Raw genomic sequence first — 20,215 nt, forward strand, 5'->3', positions numbered from 1 at the left:
AATCATTTAGAAACATTTTGCAGTGTTATTAATTGAGCATTGATTTTGTGCAAGAAACTGATTTCTTACACTTTAAATCCCTCCAGATTGTAAGCTTCATGAGAGCAGGGTCCACTGCCATAATCTCATTGTTGAGCTTCATTTTTGACACAGGATAGTAACTTAATATTTGTTGAGTAAATGAATAAATTAAAAATGTATTTATTCCTAATCACAGCTAAGGTAGACATTATCATATCTTCTTTCTAATTAAGATAATTAAAGCTCAGAGAGATTGAGTAATTCACTGATAATCATACATGTATGGGAGTGGCTACTCTACGAGCATTATTTATTTATTTTTTTAAGATGGAGTCTCGCACTGTCACCCAAGCTGGAGTGCAATGGCGTGATCTCGGATCAATGCAACCTCCACCTCCCAGGTTCAAGCGAGTCTCCTGCCTCAGCCTCCTGAGTAGCTGGGATTACAGGCGCCCGCCACCACGCCTGGCTAATTTTTTGTATTTTTAGTAGAGATGGGGTTTCACTATGTTGGCCAGGCTGGTTTCGAACTCCTGACCTCAAGTGATCCACCCACCTCGGCCTCCCAAAGTGCTGGGATTACAGGTGTGAGCCACCACGCCCAGCCCTCCACAGGCATTTTAAACCATCAACTTGGATAATCCAGCCTCCATATCCTATAAATGTTGCACTGGGAGCAATGACAATAGCTGTTGCCATACAGCCAGACTTCTCTAAGCTCAGAATACCATTCTGACCTCAGAATTTAGAGTGTTCAGAAAAATTCCAAGAAACTGTCACAGTCTATTAACCTGAAAAGCAATAGATGTTCATTTAAGTTCATCACTAAATTCTGCGGTTTTGGGCATGACACGTCTTGTTTCTCAGGCTCATTTTCTTCATCTGTAAAATAACCCTCTGTGGTAGATTAATCAACTTTGTAAAAAGCTAAAGGCCCTCTTCCCTGTTTGTCTTAGCTCGAGCTGCTATAATAACATACAATAGACTGGGTGACTTAAACAACAGACACTTATTTCTTACAGTTCTGGAGGCTACAGAGTCCTAGATCAGGGTGCCAGCATGGTCAGGTTCTAGGGGATAGCCCTCTTCCTGGCTTCTGTTGACTGCCTTCTTGCTTTGTCATCACACAACAAAGAGAGAGAAAGAGTTTTAGTCTCTGAATCTTCTTATAAGGAAACAAATCCCTTCATGAAGCCTCTATCATTATGACCTTATCTAAACATGATGACCTCCTAGAGACCCCTGCCTCCTAATAGCATCACATTGGAGATTAGTATTTCAACATATGAATTTGGAGGAAACATAAACTTTCAGCCCACAACATTACCTTTACTAATTTCTAGGCTGATTATTAGTAACTCTACAAAGGAGTGGTTTAAAAAAAAAAAAGATCGTTTTTCATACCTGTTAACGAGAGAGGGTGTTGCAAAGTTTGAAAATAGAAGTCCATGCTTAGATGAGACTTCAGAAGACCAGTTAGCTCACTGCACAGCAAAGGGGCTTATCTTTGTGACTCTCTTAGTTTGTAGGTGTTCTTCAGAACTTGCATGCTCAGAAACTCAAATTTGCCAGCACACTGCCAATAGGTCTAAATAGCCTGATGTATTTATCAAGGCACTAATTTATTGTATATGCAAAAGGGAAACATTATCCATTTTTAACAGAGAAGTGGCATAATCAGCACTAGAAAGGCCATGCCACAGCAGTATGGAGGCTCTCTATGGGTAATAAGAAATAGATGCTAGGAAGGCAGAGGCTGTGTAATGGGAAAATTCCAACATGCATAATTGAGGAGGCAAAGCAATTATAGACTATATCCAGAATAATCCCATTGATGTAAAAACCAATGCATATCTATAAACATGTTTACATACATAGAGAATTTCTTGAAGTCACAAACAGTTAAGAGTAATTTCATAGGTGGAGAGGAATAGGAGAGGGGTAGGATGCAAAATAAAAATACAGGATCCTGTGTTCAAAATTTATTAAGAGTTTCAAGACAACAGTAGAACAAAAGGTGAACACGAGGGCCAGTGACATAGCCAAGAAATGCCTGAGAGAGATCAAAGTTTCAAGTAAACCAACATTTGGACATATCTTTGGAGAGAAAATGCAAAGAGCAGATGGCAACACAGATGCTAAGGCTGAGGAGGGAGGAGGCTGGTAACCCTGTCCAGGGTACCCAAACACTGGGGCTAGTTCCCAGGCCTGAATGGGTCCTGGGGAATGGGTGAGTGAAGGAACTGTGGGACTACCCACACTTGCTGTGGACCTCTGGATTCCTGGCTACAGGGGACCCAACGTACCCTATGGACATTTGAGCTGACAGGGGAATCTGTCCAGAGAGTAGACATAAATGGTACCTGAACCAGTGCAGAAACAGGAGCCTTAGTGCACGACACATCTCTGGCGGAACCTGGCTATAGGCACCCATCCCCGCAAGGTTCCCTATCTCCATCCAAGAAATTTTAGCCCCAGCCTACTGCTTGGCCAGAAGAAAATGGGGTCAACTTCCCCATGGGACTGGGGCACATCTGTTCTGCAGGCCCTTCTCCACACCCTGCCTGGCTTCTCACAGGAACATGTGCACAGCAGCCTCCACTGCACAGCTGGATGCTTTGCTCCACCTGATTATGTTCCTGATGGCCTGGGAGCACTTTAGATCCCCTAGCGCACGTGGAACCTAATTCCAAGGGTTCAAAGGATAAAGCCACTAGCTGATCCTGGTGTCCCAGGCTGCAGTGTGCAGCTCAAGAGTGCTGAGCCAAGATCTGTGGCCAGCACTCAAGTGGAAAACAAACCCACACTCTCAGAGCACTAAGAGGGATGAGATGTGTGGTTTCATGGGCTGGAACAGGAGCAAGGCATGCCTCCCTCCACAGGACCAGCCTGGAAAGAATGTGGCCTATCTCCTTGCTGGAGCCTCTGTTCAGGGAGCCCCACAGCTTGGATCACCTAACAAAAGAAATGCAGACACAGTACCAGTGAGTAAAGGGGGCTAGCAAAGGTGTAGGAGTAGAACTAATGAGAGAAAAGTCACCTCTCTCTGCACTGTACTGCAAAGCATGGCTGGAAACTTGAGTAAATACAGAGGAGCCCTGTGGCTGAGTAAGGGCCTAACACACATTACTCTTACATGCCATCTACCGGATCATAGCCCAAACTGCCACACCAAAAAGAGTTTGCTAATATAGCACCCTATGAAACAAACAAACAAACAAAAAAAGCATTAAGCCACAAATAAAGATGCTGTACAGAGCCTTTACCCTTTCAAAACATCCAGAAATAAAGCCAAGTGACTATACTCAGCTCACACCATATTTAAAGGAACACTAACACTCCCAAATAGGAAAGAATCAGCCCATGAATTCTGGCAATTTAGAAACCAGAGTGTCCTCTTACCTCAAAATGAGTGCACTAGCTCCCCAGCAATGTTTCTTAATCAGTATAAAATGACTGAAATGATAGACATAGAATTCAGAATATGGATGTCAAAGAAACTCATCAAGATTCAATAGAAAGTTGAAACTCAATTCAAGAAATCCAGTAAAATAATCCAAGAGTTCAAAGATGAAATAGCCATTTTCAGAAAGATTCAAATTTAACTTCTAGACTTGAAAAAATTCACCATAAGAATTTCATAATACAATCAGAAGTATTAATAGCAGAATAGACCAGGCTGAGGAAAGACTTTCCAAACTCAAAGACTGGTTCTTTGAATCAACTCAAACAAAAATAAAGAAAAAAGTATTTTAAAAAATTAAACAAAAACTCCAAGAAATATGAGATTATATAAAGAGAACAAATCTGCAACTCATTGGCCTTCCTGAGAGGGGAGAGATAATAAACAACTTGGAAAATACATTTGATGATATAGTTCATGAAAAATTCCCTAATCTCATGAAAGAGGTTAACATGTGCATTCAAAAAATATGGAGAACTCCAGCTAGATACTCTATGAGACGACTGTCCCCAAAGAACATTCTCATCAGATTCACTAAGGTCAATACAAAAGAAAAAATTTTAAAGGCAGCTAGAGTGAAGAGTCAAGTCCCATACAGAGGGAACCCCATTAGGTTGGCAGCAGACCTTTCAGCAGAAACCTTACAAGCCAGGAGAGATTAGGGGCCTATTTTCAGCATCCTTAAAGAAAAGAAATTCCAACCAAGAATTTTATATCCCACTAAAATAAACTTTATAAGGGAAGGAGAAATAAAATCATTCTCAGATAAGCATACACTGAGGGAATTTGTTTCAAATAGACCACGAGCATTATAAGAGGTCCTTAAGGGAGTACTGAACATGGAATTAAAAGATTGGCACCTGCTACCACAAAAACACACTTAAGAACATAGCTCACTGGCATTATAAAGCAACTACACAATATAGTCTATATAACAACCAGCTAATAAAATGATGAGAGGATCAAAATCTCACATATCAATACTAACCCTAAATGTAAATGGGCTAAATGACATATTTAAAATGCACAGAGTAGCACCAAGTAGCACTTGGGTACAAAGATAAGACCCAACCATTTTCTGTCTTCAAGAGACCCATCTTGATGTAAGAATACACACAGGCTCAAAGTAAAGGGATGAAGAAAGGTATACCATACAAACAAAAAAGAGCAGGAGTTGCTATTTTATATCAGATACAATAGACTTTAAACCAATAAAAATTAAGAAGGACAAAGAAAGGCATTATATAATAATAAAGAGTAAATCCAACAAGGAGATTTAACTATCCTAAATATTTACATACCAAATATTGGAGCACCCAGATTCATAAAACATGTTCTTGTTGGCCTATGAACAGATTTAGACACAATAATAGTGGGAGACTTTAACACCCCACTGACAGCATTAGACAGATCTCCAAGGCAGGAAACTAACAAAGAGACTCTGGACTTAAAATCAACACTTGACCAATTGGACCTAATAAGCATCTACAGAACACTCCACCCAACAACCACAGAATATATATTCTTCTCATCTACACATGGAACATATCCTAAGATTGACCACATGCTTGAACATAAAGCAAATCTCAATAGATTCCAACAAAAATTAAATCATGCAAAGCACATTCTCACACCACAGTACAATAAAAACAGAAATCAATATCAAGAAAATATCTTAAACCTACCCAAATACATGGATATTAAACAACTTGCTCCTGAATAACTTTTGGAAGAAGAATGAAATTAAAGCATAAATTTAAAATTTGTTTGAAATTAATGATAATAGGAACTGAATTACCAAAATATCTGGAACACAACTAAAGTTGTGTTAAGAGGAATGTTTATAGCACTAACCACCTTCATCAAAAAGTAAGAGCGATCTCAAATTAAAACTATAACTTTACACCTAAAGGAATTAGAAAACAGAGAGCAAACTAACCCAAAACCTAGCAGAAAAAATAAATAACTAATGTTAGAGAAGAACTGAACAAAATAGAGATGTAAAAATCCTTACAAAAGATCAATGAAAACAGAAGTGGATTCTTCAAAGAGATAAGTAAGATTGATAGACTGCTAACTACATTAACAACAAGAAAAGAGAGATCCAAATAAGTACAATCATAAATGACAAAGATGATATTAGAACTGATTCCACAGAAATACAAAAGATCCTCAGAGAATAATACTATGAATAACTCTATGCGCAGAAATTAGAAAATCTAGAGGAAATGGATAAATTCCTGAAAACACACAAACTCCCAAAACTGAAAAGGAAGAGATCAAAATTTTGAATAGACCAATATTGAGCTCTGAAATTGAATCAGTAGTAAAAAAAAAACCTACCAACCAAAACAAGACATGAACCAGATGGATTCACAGTCAAATTCTACCAGATGTACAAAAAAGAATTAGTACTAATGCTACTGAAACTATCCCAGAAAATCAAAGAGGAGGGATTCCTTCTTAACTCATTACATGAAGTTAGCATCAGCCTGATACCAAAATCTGGCAGAGACACATGAAAATAGAAAACTTTAGGCCAGTTTGCCTGATGAACATAGATGCAAAGATTCTCAACCAAATACTAGCAAACCGAATTCAGCAGCACATCAAAAAATTAATATACTACAACCAAGTAGACATTATTCCTGGGATGCAAGGCTGGTTCAATGTATGCAAATCAGTAAATGTGATTCACCACATAAACAGAATGAAAGCAAAAAGTCACATAATCATCTCAATACATATAGAAAAAGCTTCTTATAAAATTCAACATTCCTTCATGATAAAAAACTCTCAACAGACTAGGCATCAATTGAAAGAAGACACTTCAAAATAATAAGAGCCATCTATGACAAACCCACAGCTAACATCATATGGAATGGGCAAAAACTGGCATTATTCCCCTTGAGGACTGGAACAAAACAAGTATACCTACTCTTACCACTCCTATTCAACATAGTACTGGAAGTTCTAGCCAGAGCAATCAGGAATGAGAAAGAAATAAATGGCATCAAAATAGGAAAAAATGTCAAACTATCTCTCTTTGTTAACGATATGATTCTACACCTAGAAAACCCTAGAGACTGCCAAAAGGCTCTTAGAACTAATAAACAATTTTAATGAAGTTTTAGGATACAAGATCAATGTACAGAACTCAGTAGCATTTTTATACACCAATAATGTCCAGGCTGAGCCAAAAAAGAACGCAATCCCATTTACAATAGCCACAATGAAAATGAAATACCTGGGAATACAGATAAGCAAGCTGGTGAAAGATCTCTATGAGGATGACTTCAAAATACTGCTGAAAAAATCAGAGATGACATAAATAAATGGAAAAACCTTACATGTTCATGGATTGGAATAATTAATATTGTTAAAATCGCCATACTGCCCAAAGAAATTACAGATTCAATGCTCCTCCTATCAATCTGCCAATGTCACTTTTCATAGAATTGGGAAAAACTATTCTAACATTCATATGGGACCAAAAAAGAGCTCTAATAGTTAAAGCAATCCTAAGCAAAAAAACAAAGCTTATGCCAAAGATATAACTACCCAACTTCAAGCTATACTATAACGCTGCAGTAACCAAAACAACATGGTACTGACTGAAAACCAGACACATAGACAAATGGAAAAGAATAGAAAACTCAGAGATAAAGCTGCACATCTACAACCATCTAATCTTCAACAAGGCCAGTAAAAGCAAGCAATGATGAAAGGCTCTTTATTCAAAAAACGGTGCTGGGATAACTGGCTATACATATGCAGAACAATGAAACCGGACCCTTATTTTTCACCATATACAAAAAATATTTCAAGATATATTAAAGATTTAAATGTAAGACCTCAAGCTATAAAAATCCTTTAAGAAAACAGCAATGAGATACCATTTCATACCAATGAGAATGGCTATTACCGAAAAGTCAAAAAACAACAGATGCTGGAGAGGCTGCAGAGCAAAAAGAACACTTATACACTGTTGGTGGGAATGTAAATTAGTTCAGCCACTGTGGAAAGCAGTTTGGAGAATTCTCAAAGAACTTAAAACTGAGCTATCATTTGACCCAGCAATCCCATTACTGGGTATATTTATTTATTTATTTATTTCCCAAAGGAAATAAATTGTTCTGCCAAAAAGACGCATGCACTCGTATGTTCATCACCACATTAGCAAAGACATGGAATCAACCTAGGTGCCCTTCAGTGGTGAACTGGATAAAGAAATGTGGTACATATATACATACCATGAAATACTACAGCCATAAAAAGAACAAAATCACATCCTTTGCAGAAGCGTGAATGTAGCTGGAGGCCATAATTCTAAGCAAATTAACACAGGAACAGAAAATAAAATACTACATTTTCTCACTTGTAAGTGAGAGCTAAACATTAAGCACACGTGGACATAAAACATGGGAACAATAGATGCTACAGACTGCTGGGGACGAAGGGGAGGGGCCATAGGTGGAAAAATTACCTATTGGGTACTGTGCTCACTATCTGCATGACAAGGATCCGTATCCCAAACCTCAGCATCATACAATATACTCATGCAGCAAACCTGCACACATACCCCCATATCTGCAATAAAAGTTGAAGTTTGGGGAAAAAAAGACAATAGAAGAGCAATGAACCAAGCATAGGACCCTTCAAAGCATGTGGCCCTGGAAGACCATCCAGGTCACATGCTCATGAAACCAGCTTGGGTGGTAAAGCATAGTTGGTTAGGCATGAAGAGATATTTTTAAATATTTCTGTATGATTTTCATTTTTACAATGTGTGAGCATTGTTTTCTTAATCTAAAAGTCTATATTTGAAAAGGTTGTATAAATTAGAACCAAGGCAGAGGCAGTGGAAATGCAGAGGAGAGAGCCTGAGAAAGATATTTTTTTATTCAGAATCACAGGAGTTAGCCATAAACAGTCAGTTGCATACATTCATATTCCACACAGCACAGAGATAATTGTGTAAACATTCACAAATACAACTATGACTAGCACTTATTTTAAGAAAGCTTCACTTATGAATAGGAGTAGGTGAGCAAAGGGTTTTCCCAGTACATCTATTTCTTACTTTCTATGAGAATAATAAAAATAAACAAAACCGTCCTGTAATTTTTCTCTTTGGGAACATATTAAAGTGAATTGTCTCTCTCTGAAGAATTGAATTAAAAGGCAATGGAATTTGGCCAGGGCATTGAGAATTATTAGAAAGTTAGGCCTTCGAATAGTGTTCTGCTTTCTTTAGAATCTCCAAGTAGTAATTTCTCTCAGTTGAATTTCCTTATGTCATTATTGTGACCTTTTATATCTTTTTCCTACTGTTTTACATGGATGAATGCCAAGACTGTACTTGCAAATAGAAGCCCACCTGCCTATACGGAAGGAACAATACACAAATCAGTGGAGATCTGAAAAGATGTTCAAGCTTCTAGTAATTTTGACCAGGAATCTAACCACACTTAATGGCCTGTGAGCAGGATCATACTTTACATACCTCAGTCATTTGTCTTCATTGCAGCAACATGAACAGGGGGCTGATCTTGGGTGGAAAGTTGGAACAAGTTTTCCCCTCTGAACATTAGGTGAATATGGGACACTTTTGAACTTTAAATGTATCCAAACAATTTCATTTACAGATTTATTTCACTTGTAGGTTTTTGTATATGTACATAGGTTTTGTGATATACAATTGTGTTGAATTAAAGGAGAATCAATTGAAAAAAAGGAAACTATATATTCAATTATACTTTCACACATTTCTTTAAATAGATATCCACCTCTTTATAAATGCTGAATGGAACACAGAAATTATGAGAACATAATTTTGTAAACACAGGGTGAAATATGTAGGAAATAGTTTAGAAATATGAAAATCAAATTTACAACTGTAAAAACTTAGAAGCCTGACCTAACTGAATTAAACAAGCCTTTATTTTGTTTGTCAGTGGAAAACAGTTCAGAATTTAAACCAGTAATAAAATATCTGAGAGGGGAGTGCAATTAAGAAAGGGAAATATAAAAAGGCAATATTTACAAAAAGTACTTAAACTCAGCTGTTAAAACAGGGAATGTAACTTAAATTTTTAAGTAATGTTTTCACGTTAAGTAGTGTCTTGGACTTAAAGGTGTTTAAATTTTCAAAGTGTGGCTAATTTATAATAATATGCTCTGACTAATATGTGAATTCCATTATGGTTATGTAATTCATTGTTGCCTGTGAGTTTCAGTAAATCAGTCAGATACAAGGAAAGAGTGCAACTCACTCTTACCAGGAAATGATGACTTACACATGATGCCCTCCTTCAGCATTCAATAAATACTACAACAGTCCAGAGATAATGGCAATGTAGACAAATAATTTTGTTCCAAGCAGCTAGAAGAGCTATGCCTAGGTGATGTTATATAGTTGCTCGCTTCTGTCTTTTTTTTTTGTTTTTTCGCCAGACTTTATGCCTGAGAGTGATTTGCGTAAGTGTCAGTCTTTTATTTGTTTTTGACTGCAAACATCAATTTGCCTGCTCATCTACATCCAACTTAATTAAAATGCACAATTGGAAAACATTTATTGTAACCACATCACATTTCACAGAGGGATGCTTTGTTGAGCTAGATTTTCATCATGACCTAAATGTCATTAGCCGTCTGACCAGCCTCAGCTTTGTATTACAACTGAACCACCCCTTTCATCATTTAGAAATGCGTGTTTCTTAGGAGATCAGTGGTTTTTGACCTTAGGGCTCATCAGAATCACTGTAGAGCTTTCTAAATAAATGGGTTATGCTTGGCTCTGGACTAGATGTAACAAATAAGACTCCTCCTCACCTCACTTTTATTTCCCTTATCTATAGCAATGTGAAAGCTCTCCGGTAAACAGGCATTACCTGGATTCATGTTCAATTAGCTCTTACTGCACTCCTACATAACTTCCCCTTTGGGAAGATTCTAGTGGGTTCCTGTTAACTAGGCTCAGTCTTGTGTTGAAATCTACATGCACTTTATTAGATCCAGAGAAATGCTACCACTTCTGTAAATATTGATGATAAAACTGATGTGATGCAGGAGGAAAGAAAGGAAAAAGGAAAATGATTTTAAGTTTTTTCTTTTTCTTTTCTTATCTATTGATACTACATGTATCCAATTCTCTTCCTGCCACAACAGATCACAAGACTCTGAGAAGCTAACTACCTTTGTATTGATTCAACCTAGATAGCCACCAAATTGCCTTTTATTTCTAACTTGTTTCTTTAACTATGTCCTGGTTACTTTGGGTAATGCTGGAGAAAAGAGGTTATGGATTAAAATATTTAAAAGTCTAAGTATTACCATTGTTAGTTCCCTTCAAGAAGAAACAAAATGAGATAAAAATCTTTTCATTGTACATTTAAATTAAAAGTTCCCAGAGTCTTGCTTGTATTGTTACCAATAAATGGTATTGGTAAGAAGTGATGTTTCTTGATAGTATTCGTCTCAGGAAACCAACTTCTCAAAATAAAAGACCTTTCAGGCATCACACAAATTAAAATTTCGCCTGTCACATACTTCCCACTTCTGCTAGTTCATAGGTGGAAAAATCTGAACAGAGGGTTTAGCTTTTCCCCAGGAAGAATTAGCATGTAAGAGAATGTGGTAGAGAATAGCTAAGCATTCATCAAAGTCAGTTTCTCTTCTCCATGACATACAACTTGACTATTTTTCTCAGTGTCTCCTGACATTAGGTATTTGGCCATGAGACTGAGTTCTAACCAGTGGAATGTGATCAGCAATGATGTGGCCAGCTTCCAGGGCTGGCCCATAGAAAACCTGACAGCTTCTTTTTTCCTTCCTTCGGTTCGGTGTCAACGTCCAGAGAGTTCCTAGAAGCCATAATTGAAGACACAGTCTAGTCATCCTGGGACCCTAAATGACCTCCCTGCCCCACCCCTGAACATAAACCTGCCTTGAATCACCTGGACTATTTTTCTGAGAGAGAAATAAACTTTAATTGGGTTTGAGCTATTACAAGTTTTTTTGGGCTATCTGTTACAGCACTTAGCTTATCTCATCTAATACAGGGATTATGCAACTCAGAAACTGGAAATAAAAACAAAGATAATTAAACGATTTTATAATAAGCCTATTCATATAGTTTGGACGTTTGTTTCCTCCAAGTCTCATGTTGAAATGTGATCCCCAGTGTTGGAAGTGGGACCTGTTGGAAGTTATTTAGGTCATGGGGATGGATCTTTCATGAATACTTTGGTGCCTTCCCCACAGTAATTACTCACAGCAATTAGAGAGGTCTTGCTTGCTAGTTCACATGAAAGCTAGTTGTTTAAAAGAGCCCAGCATCTCTCCTGCTCCTTCTCTTGCCCTGTGATATGCCTCCTCCCTCTTCACCTTCTGCCATGAGTAAAAGCTTCCTGAGACCTCACCAGAAATCGAGCAGATGCTGGTGCCGTGCTTGTATAGCCTGCAGAACTGTGAGCCAAATAAATCTTTTTTCTTCTTCATCAATTACCCAGTCTCAGGCATTCTTTTATAGTGATGCAAGACTGACTAATATAACAATTTAAAAACAAGCTCAAGTTTTTGTAGAGCCTAAGAATATTACCTCCTTTTAGTTCCTATGGTTCATGATGCTATGAAAAAGAATGGGAAAATATCGACTCCTGTATACTTTGTGGTAGCTCACACTGCGTGCAGAGTCATGGGAGTAGAGCAGATGCAAAACTCTTCTAAACATACCTTTGCGTTTAAAACCACATCATATTTTTTCTCTTTGCTTATCCAAAAAAGAAACAATACCCATGCATGCTAATGTAAGGCAATAAGTTTCACAGGGGAGAGAAAGAATTATTTATAAATTGTATGTCTACTCATAAATATTTGTTACGATAATCTAGGCCTTTTAAAACAGAAGTTGTTCCTCAAAACAAATAATCTGCAAATTTTCTTTTAAAAAATCTACCAAACTGAATGGCCTAAAAGATATAGAGATTGAATAGGAATCATATAACTGAAACAATTCACTCTTTAATTCCTGACAGTATTTTCTTTTTTTTATTATTATTTATTTTTTTATTGTTTTACTTTAAGTTCTAGGGTACATGTGCACAACGTGCAGGTTTGTTACATATGTATACATGTGCCAGGTTAGTGTGCTGCACCCGTTAACTCGTTATTTACATTAGGTATATCTCCTAATGCTATCCCTCCCCCCTCTTCCCACCCCCGGCAGGCCCCAGTATGTGATGTTCCCCACCCCGTGTCCATGTGTTCTCATTGTTCAATTCCCACCTATGAGTGAGAACATGCCTTGTTTGGTTTTCTCTCCTTGCAATAGTTTGCCCAGAATGATGGTTTCCAGCTTCATCCATGTCCCTATAAAGGACATGAAGTCAATGAAGTCATCTTTTTTATGGCTGCATAGTATTCCATGGTGTATATGTGCCACATTTTCTTAATCCAGACTATTATTGATAGACATTTGGGTTGGTTCCAAGTCTTTGCTATTGTGAATAGTGCCACAATAAACACACGTGTGCATGTGTCTTTATAGCAGCATGATTTATAATCCTTTGGGTATATACCCAGTAATGGGATGGCTGGGTCAAATGGTATTTCTAGTTCTAGATCCTTGAGGAATTGCCACACTGTCTTCCACAATGGTTGAACTAGTTTACAGTCCCACCAACAGCGTAAAAGCATTCCTATTTCTCCACATCCTCACCAGCACCTGTTGTTTCCTGACTTTTTAATAATCGTCATTCTAACTGGTATGAGATGGTATCTCATTGTGGTTTTGATTTGCATTTCTCTGATGGCCAGTGATGATGAGCATTTTTTCCTGTGTTGGCTGAATAAATGTCTTCTTTTGAGAAGTGTCTGTTCATATCCTTTGCCCACTTTTTAATGGGGTTGTTTGATTTTTTCTTGTAAATTTGTTTAAGTTCTTTGTAGATTCTAGATATTAGCCCTTTGTCAGATGGGTAGATTGTAAAAATTTTCTCCCATTCTGTAGGTTGCCTGTTCACTCTGATGGTAGTTTCTTTTGCTGTGCAGAACCTCTTTGGTTTAATTAGATCCCATTTGTCAGTTTTGGCTCTTGTTGCCATTGCTTTTGGTGTTTTAGTCATGAAGTCCTTGCCCATGCCTATGGCCTGAATGGTACTGCCTAGGTTTTCTTCTGGGGTTTTTATGGTTTGAGGCCTAACATTTAAGTCTTTAATCCATCTTGAACTGATTTTTGTATAAGGTATAAGGAAGGGACCCAGTTTCAGATTTCTACAGATGGCTAGCCAGTTTTCCCAGCACCATTTATTAAATAGGGAATCCTTTCCCCATTTCTTGTTTTTGTCAGGTTTGTCAAAGATCAGATGGTTGTAGATGTGTGATTATTTCTGAGGGCACTATTCTGTTCCATTGGTCTATATCTCTGTTTTGGTACAGTACCATGCTGTTTTGGTTACTGTACTCTTGTAGTATAGTTTGAAGTCAGGTAGCATGATGCCTCCAGCTTTGTTCTTTTTGCTTAGGATTGTCTTGGCAATGTGGGCTCTTTTTTGGTTCCATGTGAACTTTAAAGTAGTTTTTTCCAATTCTGTGAAGAAAGTTATTGGTAGCTTGATGGGGATGTCATTGAATCTATAAATTACCTTGGGTAGTATGGCCATTTTCACGATATTGATTCTTCCTATCCATGAGCATGGAATGTTCTTCCATTTGTCTGTGTCCTCTTTTATTTCACTGAGCAGTGGTTTGTAGTTCTCTTTGAAGAGGTCCTTCACATCCCTTGTAAGTTGGATTCCTAGGTATTTTATTCTCTTTGAAGCAATTGTGAATGTGAGTTCAGTCATGATTTGGCTCTCTGTCTGTTATTGGTGTATAGGAATGCTTGTGAGTTTTGCACATTGATTTTGTATCCCAAGACTTTGCTGAACTTCCTTATCAGCTTAAGGAGATTTTGGGCTGAGACAATGGGGTTTTCTAAATATACAATCATGTCATCTGCAAACAGGGACAATTTGACTTCCTCTTTTCCTAATTGAATACCCTTTATTTCTTTCTCTTGCCTGATTGCCCTGGCCAGAACTTCCAACACTATGTTGAATAGGAGTGGTGAGAGAGGGCATCCCTGTCTTGTGCCAGTTTTCAAAGGGAATGCTTCCCGTTTTTGCCCATTCAGTATGATATTGGCTGTGGGTTTGTCATAAATAGCTCTTATTATTTTGAGATACATTCCATCAATACCTAGTTTATTGAGAGTTTTTAGCATGAAGTGCTGTTGAATTTTGTCAAAAGACTTTTCTGCATCTATTGAGATAATCATGTGGTTTTTGTGTTTGGTTCTGTTTATATGATGGATTACTTTTATTGATTTGTGTATGCCGAACCAGCCTTGCATCCCAGGAATGAAGCCCACTTGATCATGGTGGATAAGCTTTTTGATGTGCTGCTGGATTTGGTTTCCCAGTATTTTATTGAGGATTTTTGCATTGATGTTCATCAGTGATATTGGTCTAAAATTATCTTTTTTTGTTGTTGTGTCTCTGCCAGTTCCTGACAGCATTTTCAAATTGTGTGATATGCACATTAAAAAGCTGACATTTTGAAGTTAGACATCTTGTAGTTAGAAATATCAATCTCTTACAAAAATTGCTTTTCCAACAGAAAAATCAATATTAAAATTACAACTGAATTTTCATTGTAGTTATACTTTATTATTTCCATCTTTCATGAATGGAAAGGCACTAGAATAACATAATCCTCTAGAAATCCCAGAGCTATGTCTGCTAAGTTCAAATTTGTTATTGAGATATTTGCGACTTAGAAGAGCTTGTCGTGCAAATGACAGTGGTGATACTTCCTTCTCCCATGCAGGTAGCTCTTGCTAGTCACTAATCAGCAATGGGGTCACCTGGGACCCATTCTGAGAGCATTGGTTTGCTTAGGATGGCGATCTCTCTTCTAGTCCTCCATACAGAACTTTCCAGCCACCCTTCAAGTCCTGCTGGAGATCAGGAGGAGGTTTGGTAGGGCAGGAGAGAAATAGCTGTGACTTAGACATTTCCTATTTTTGCTGCCATTTTCTCTAGAGGAGCTAACAAATTTTAAGTGCCTAACAAGGTGGCATACATTCATTTTGTGCTTACATTTTGTGCATACATACATTTTGTGCCAAGAATATAAGAAGTATTTAAAATCACATTTAAGTCCTCCTACATGGAGCTCTGTTTCTCTCCACTGTACGCATAATGAAATGAACCCTTGGAGAGGTCACATAATTTGTCTAAAATCATCTATTTAATAAATAATAGTACCTAAGAACTCTGAAATAGGACTGTTGTGCTGCTGACATGCTTTGGTGGGCTGCCTTTTCACATATAAACTCACAGAAAATACTGGAAATCTAGGAATTTTGTTGTTGTTTTTCTAAGTAATGTATACCTCCTTTGATTTTTCTCAACCTTTGTATTGCTCAGCATAGCCCACAATACAGATATGTAGGGAGCTTGCTGGCTGCATGGGGATACCCTAGGAGGGACTGCACCTTGATACTGAAATGAAAAAAACTGCAAGAAAAACCCATACTGGCGATTTAGTTTAAAACAACATCTCAAAGGTCTTTGAATTGTATCCTCAAAGGGCTGAATTGTATCCCCTCCACTAAATTCATACATTGACATTCTAACCCCCAGTACCTCATAATATGTCTGTATTTAGAGATAGGGCCCTTGAAGAGCTGATTAAGGTAAAATGAGGTCCTATGTGTGGGGCCTACTTAATCCAATATGACTGGGATCTTTAAGAAGAAATTAGGACATAGACAGAGGAAAGACACAAAGAAAAGACAGCCACCTACAAGCCAGAGAGGGCCTTGGAAGGAACTAACCCTACTAGCTACTTGATCTTGGGACTTCTAGCCTCCAGAAATATGAGAAAAATAATTTCCGTTGTTGAAGCCACACAGCCTCTGGTACTTTCTTATGGCAGCCCTAGCAAACCAATACTAATGGAGTTGCATAACTGCTGATATCTAAAATTAAGAGCATTGCTAATTATACAATGTTCCTCTTTAAAAATCAGAAATGTAGGCAAGAAAATCAAACATAAATAGTGAAAGGTTGAATGTAGAAAGAAGAAATTCAAGTTATTTCACAAACTATTTTATTACACTGGAATGTTATTGCTCCAAATGCAACCTGGCTGAGAGGATCTATGACTGAGCCCTTGAAATCTTATTATTCGGGGTAGCCTAATGATGCTTAGGATTGCACTACTTGAGCTCAAGGCAAATCAGAGAAGCTGTCTAGATTTCTTCACGTAGCTACTTGGATACACTTACCGTGGAAAGACTTTAAACCTTTTCAGATTCTCACTAAATTTTCTGCAGGTGGACAAATACAGAAATACCTGAGAAATGATGGCAATGCTTGCCGTTAAAGTCAAGAGAAAACATGTGCATGACTAATGGAAAGAGAAATCTCAAAAGAAAGAAAAAAGCTGAAGAATGAATTAAATCTTATCTGAAGACATTAAAAGGGATTGTCTATGACAAAAGTCCCTTTGACTTTCAAGTCACTACTTATTTTTAAAGTGCATGCATAGTACTATAGGGGAAAATTAGAATTAGAAATTGACTTTAACCTCAAATATTTCTTGATAGGCTATGAGAAAAAAGATGCAGACACAAAAAGCCATAATTTCATGAGGCTTCTGTAAAATCTGTAAGGGCAGTCAAAATGTAATAAAATCAAAGAGAGCAGCAAAAGTAATTGTGGCTAGGGGCACTGGATGAGACAGCATTCACGCAGGGTCTGGAGGGCGACAAGTGGGGTTGCAGAGGGAAGAACTTTCACGGCAGACGGACTAACATAAGAAAAAGCAGGTGTTGAATGCAAATCATGTTTAGCAGAAAAGTAGAAGTCTAACATGTTTACATAAAGGGAAGCATGAAGAAGATGGGGCCCTTCACCTTGCACTTAAAGGACCTGGGTTTGAATCCTGGGTTCTCCATTTAATAGATTTATGTCCTCCATCTTCCTGAGCCTCAAATTTCTCATCTGTGAGAAGGAGATACTGAATCAAAACCTCACAATTGTGAAGATTAAAAGTGAGTAACCTGTGTGAAATCTCCACCTAGCAAAGACTGATATGCAATAAAAACTCAGTATATGTGAGAGGAACCTATAGGATTATGTAAGAAACAAGGAACCAATAAAGTTTTTGAGCACACAAATGAGATGACCAGAACTAGACATTTGGAAATTTATCGCAGCAATATTGTGTGTAGAATGAATTAAAAGACAGCCATTGTGCAGGAAGGAAGACCCAGTAGGAGAGTATTACACTAGTGAAGGTTGGAGGCAGTGAAAGCCTGAACAATGCTGCTGGGAATGAACAGGAGGGGATGTGGGTAAGAGGCTTCATTGGAGAGAAAATGGCACTGGGATAGGCACCCTGGGACATGCACTGCTGTTCAGAAAATTAGATTCTGGTTCTGTGGCAGAACCAAGTAGACACGACCTCTGTTGAGCTACCTCTGTGAATTCTCAGTTTGCACATCTATAAAATAAAAAGATTGGAAAATCCCTAAGTATTCCTAGAGCACTAAAATGCTTCATGCCTATTTGAATCAATAGAACTTGTTAAACTGATTAAATGAGAAAGTAAAGAGCATAAGGGAGATATAAAAATTGAAGATAGATAACCTGAAACAAGTGGTAAATATGAGTTAGTGGGTCAGTAGATGATGGCATTACTAAGAATATGGAAGAGACGAAAAGGAACAGATTTGGAGAGAATATAATGAATGTTATTTCTAACAGTTTGAAGGACTGTCCTTCAAACAATTAGGTAGTGTTGTGAATATTCAAAATTTCATTTTTTTAAACTATCTCCTCTACCATGTAAACATAAGCTTTTAAACAAATGCTTTCTCTTTAACTTATAGATTCTGTTCATTGGAGATTCAACCAACAGAGGGATCATGTACTATCTTATTGAAAGGCTGAATGAAACGTTGCAGGAATGGCAGAAAGTACATGGTACTAAATTCTATCACAACGTCAATGGTGGGAAGACTTTGATCAGTTATTCCTACTATCCCCAGTTCTGGATAAGCCCTTCACTGAGACCAACATTTGAAAATGCACTTGAACACCTGTTGCAAAGGTACAATGAAACTATAATGAAAGACACAAAGCCCACAAAGTACTGATGTTCTACGAGCAGTCATCACTGCTCAACTGCTCACTGTACATCAAATGTGCTCAAAAGTTTAGATACCAAGTAAGGGGGCAGAAAACAAGTTGGAAATTACAAGGAGTCTTATGATCAAGATGCCTGATACAGTGAAATGTGAGGCAGTGCCTTTACAATGTTTACCTTCTGTTTTAGGGCAACATGTATTGTTTTTCTTTCTGGATTTCAGATCACGCCCCCTAGAGAATACTGTCCAGACTGTATTGGTTGTTGGTGGAGTTCAGTGGCTTAATTCCAATCACCTGCAAATTATTCACAAAGTTTTGAAGAGGTAAATGTCTGTAACAATAATTGTCATTAGTATTCTAAGTCAAAAAAGTTACTATGGATGTGACTGAGTTTTATCCAGATTTTATTTAAAGAACAACTTATAATTTAGCATTAAGTATTTAAAGTCTAGTTTAAAATACTAAAATAAAATAGTCTTGTATCCAGTCACAACATAGTTGTTCATTATCCAGATTTACATTTAGTAAAGATCAAAATGTGTCTGACACCTAAAACTCTATCTTTAAAAAAAAAACCGTAATATACATCAAATATATAAAACGAGCATTTAGTCTTATATTGCCAATTATCACATTCTGAAAGAATTCTGTGGTATTTGTTTATATAAACAACAAACATCTAGAAGTGTAATTAAAGTTACTGACTTTAGAATTATAATTATCTCATTCAGGGAAAATTTACTCAATATCCTAGTGATCATCAAAACTTTGGGAATTGGATTTCATCTGCCAGTGGATGGAGTACATTTCTTAACACAGGTAAGCACATTTCCTCCAGGCTAGGTGAATTATAAGGATCCCTGCTGGAAAAAGACCCATAAGGCACTATATAATATTGAGTTATCTTCATGAAAGTAAAAAAAAGAGAATATACTTAAGGGTTATGTTTTTTCAAATAAATTATAATTAATTTCATATAGCCCACAAATATGTTGTAAATAATCCACTGACTTAATAAAAGAGGAAACAGAGTGTTGAACTATGCAAAAATAAAGAGCTGAGGGGTCTTACCCCACCAATTTTACATACACTTTTAAAGGCTATATTAAAAGGATTTCCTTTTGTCCGGTTCATGCTGAAACCACAAACAAAATTATCACTATCATGAGTCCTTTGGGAAAGAGTGGTCTTTTTGAAGATGACTTCAAACTGATTGCTTTATTTTAAAAATAGTCTTTGAAGTAGTATCATTGGTTTTTGCTGTAATTGGATATTAATCAATGAAAAGAGTAGGGGTCTCTGGCCAGTTGTTATAGAAGAGGGTAAATTAGCCTCAGCACTAAATAGAAGTTTCAGAAAAGAAAAGAAACATAGGATCTGTAGGGAAGAGAACCAGCTGCTCTTGATTAAGCTATGGGACTTCTGGAGCAGCCAGAATTATTGGGCAATTTCAGAGTAATGACTCTGGTGAGCACTGGGAATTGGGGAGACAGAAAGCTGTCCATTTAATATGTAAGGAGGTTGAGAT

At 37.3% G+C, this 20,215-nt stretch overlaps 1 protein-coding gene across 2 annotated transcripts in view; it reads left to right on the plus strand.

Moving 5' to 3' along the window:
* Positions 1 to 20,215, plus strand: part of CPED1 (cadherin like and PC-esterase domain containing 1) — a 310,570-nt gene that overhangs the window by 257,346 nt on the left and 33,009 nt on the right. For both annotated transcript variants that reach the window (XM_025380614.1, XM_025380615.1), the window contains exons 19-21: positions 18,429 to 18,649; positions 18,909 to 19,010; positions 19,419 to 19,506. In XM_025380614.1, the coding sequence (XP_025236399.1) occupies positions 18,429 to 18,649; positions 18,909 to 19,010; positions 19,419 to 19,506 (411 nt within the window). The remainder of the gene's footprint in view (positions 1 to 18,428; positions 18,650 to 18,908; positions 19,011 to 19,418; positions 19,507 to 20,215) is intronic.

This window comes from Theropithecus gelada, chromosome 3, assembly GCF_003255815.1.
Source record: "Theropithecus gelada isolate Dixy chromosome 3, Tgel_1.0, whole genome shotgun sequence".
In the NCBI taxonomy this organism is placed as follows: Eukaryota; Metazoa; Chordata; class Mammalia; order Primates; family Cercopithecidae; genus Theropithecus; species Theropithecus gelada.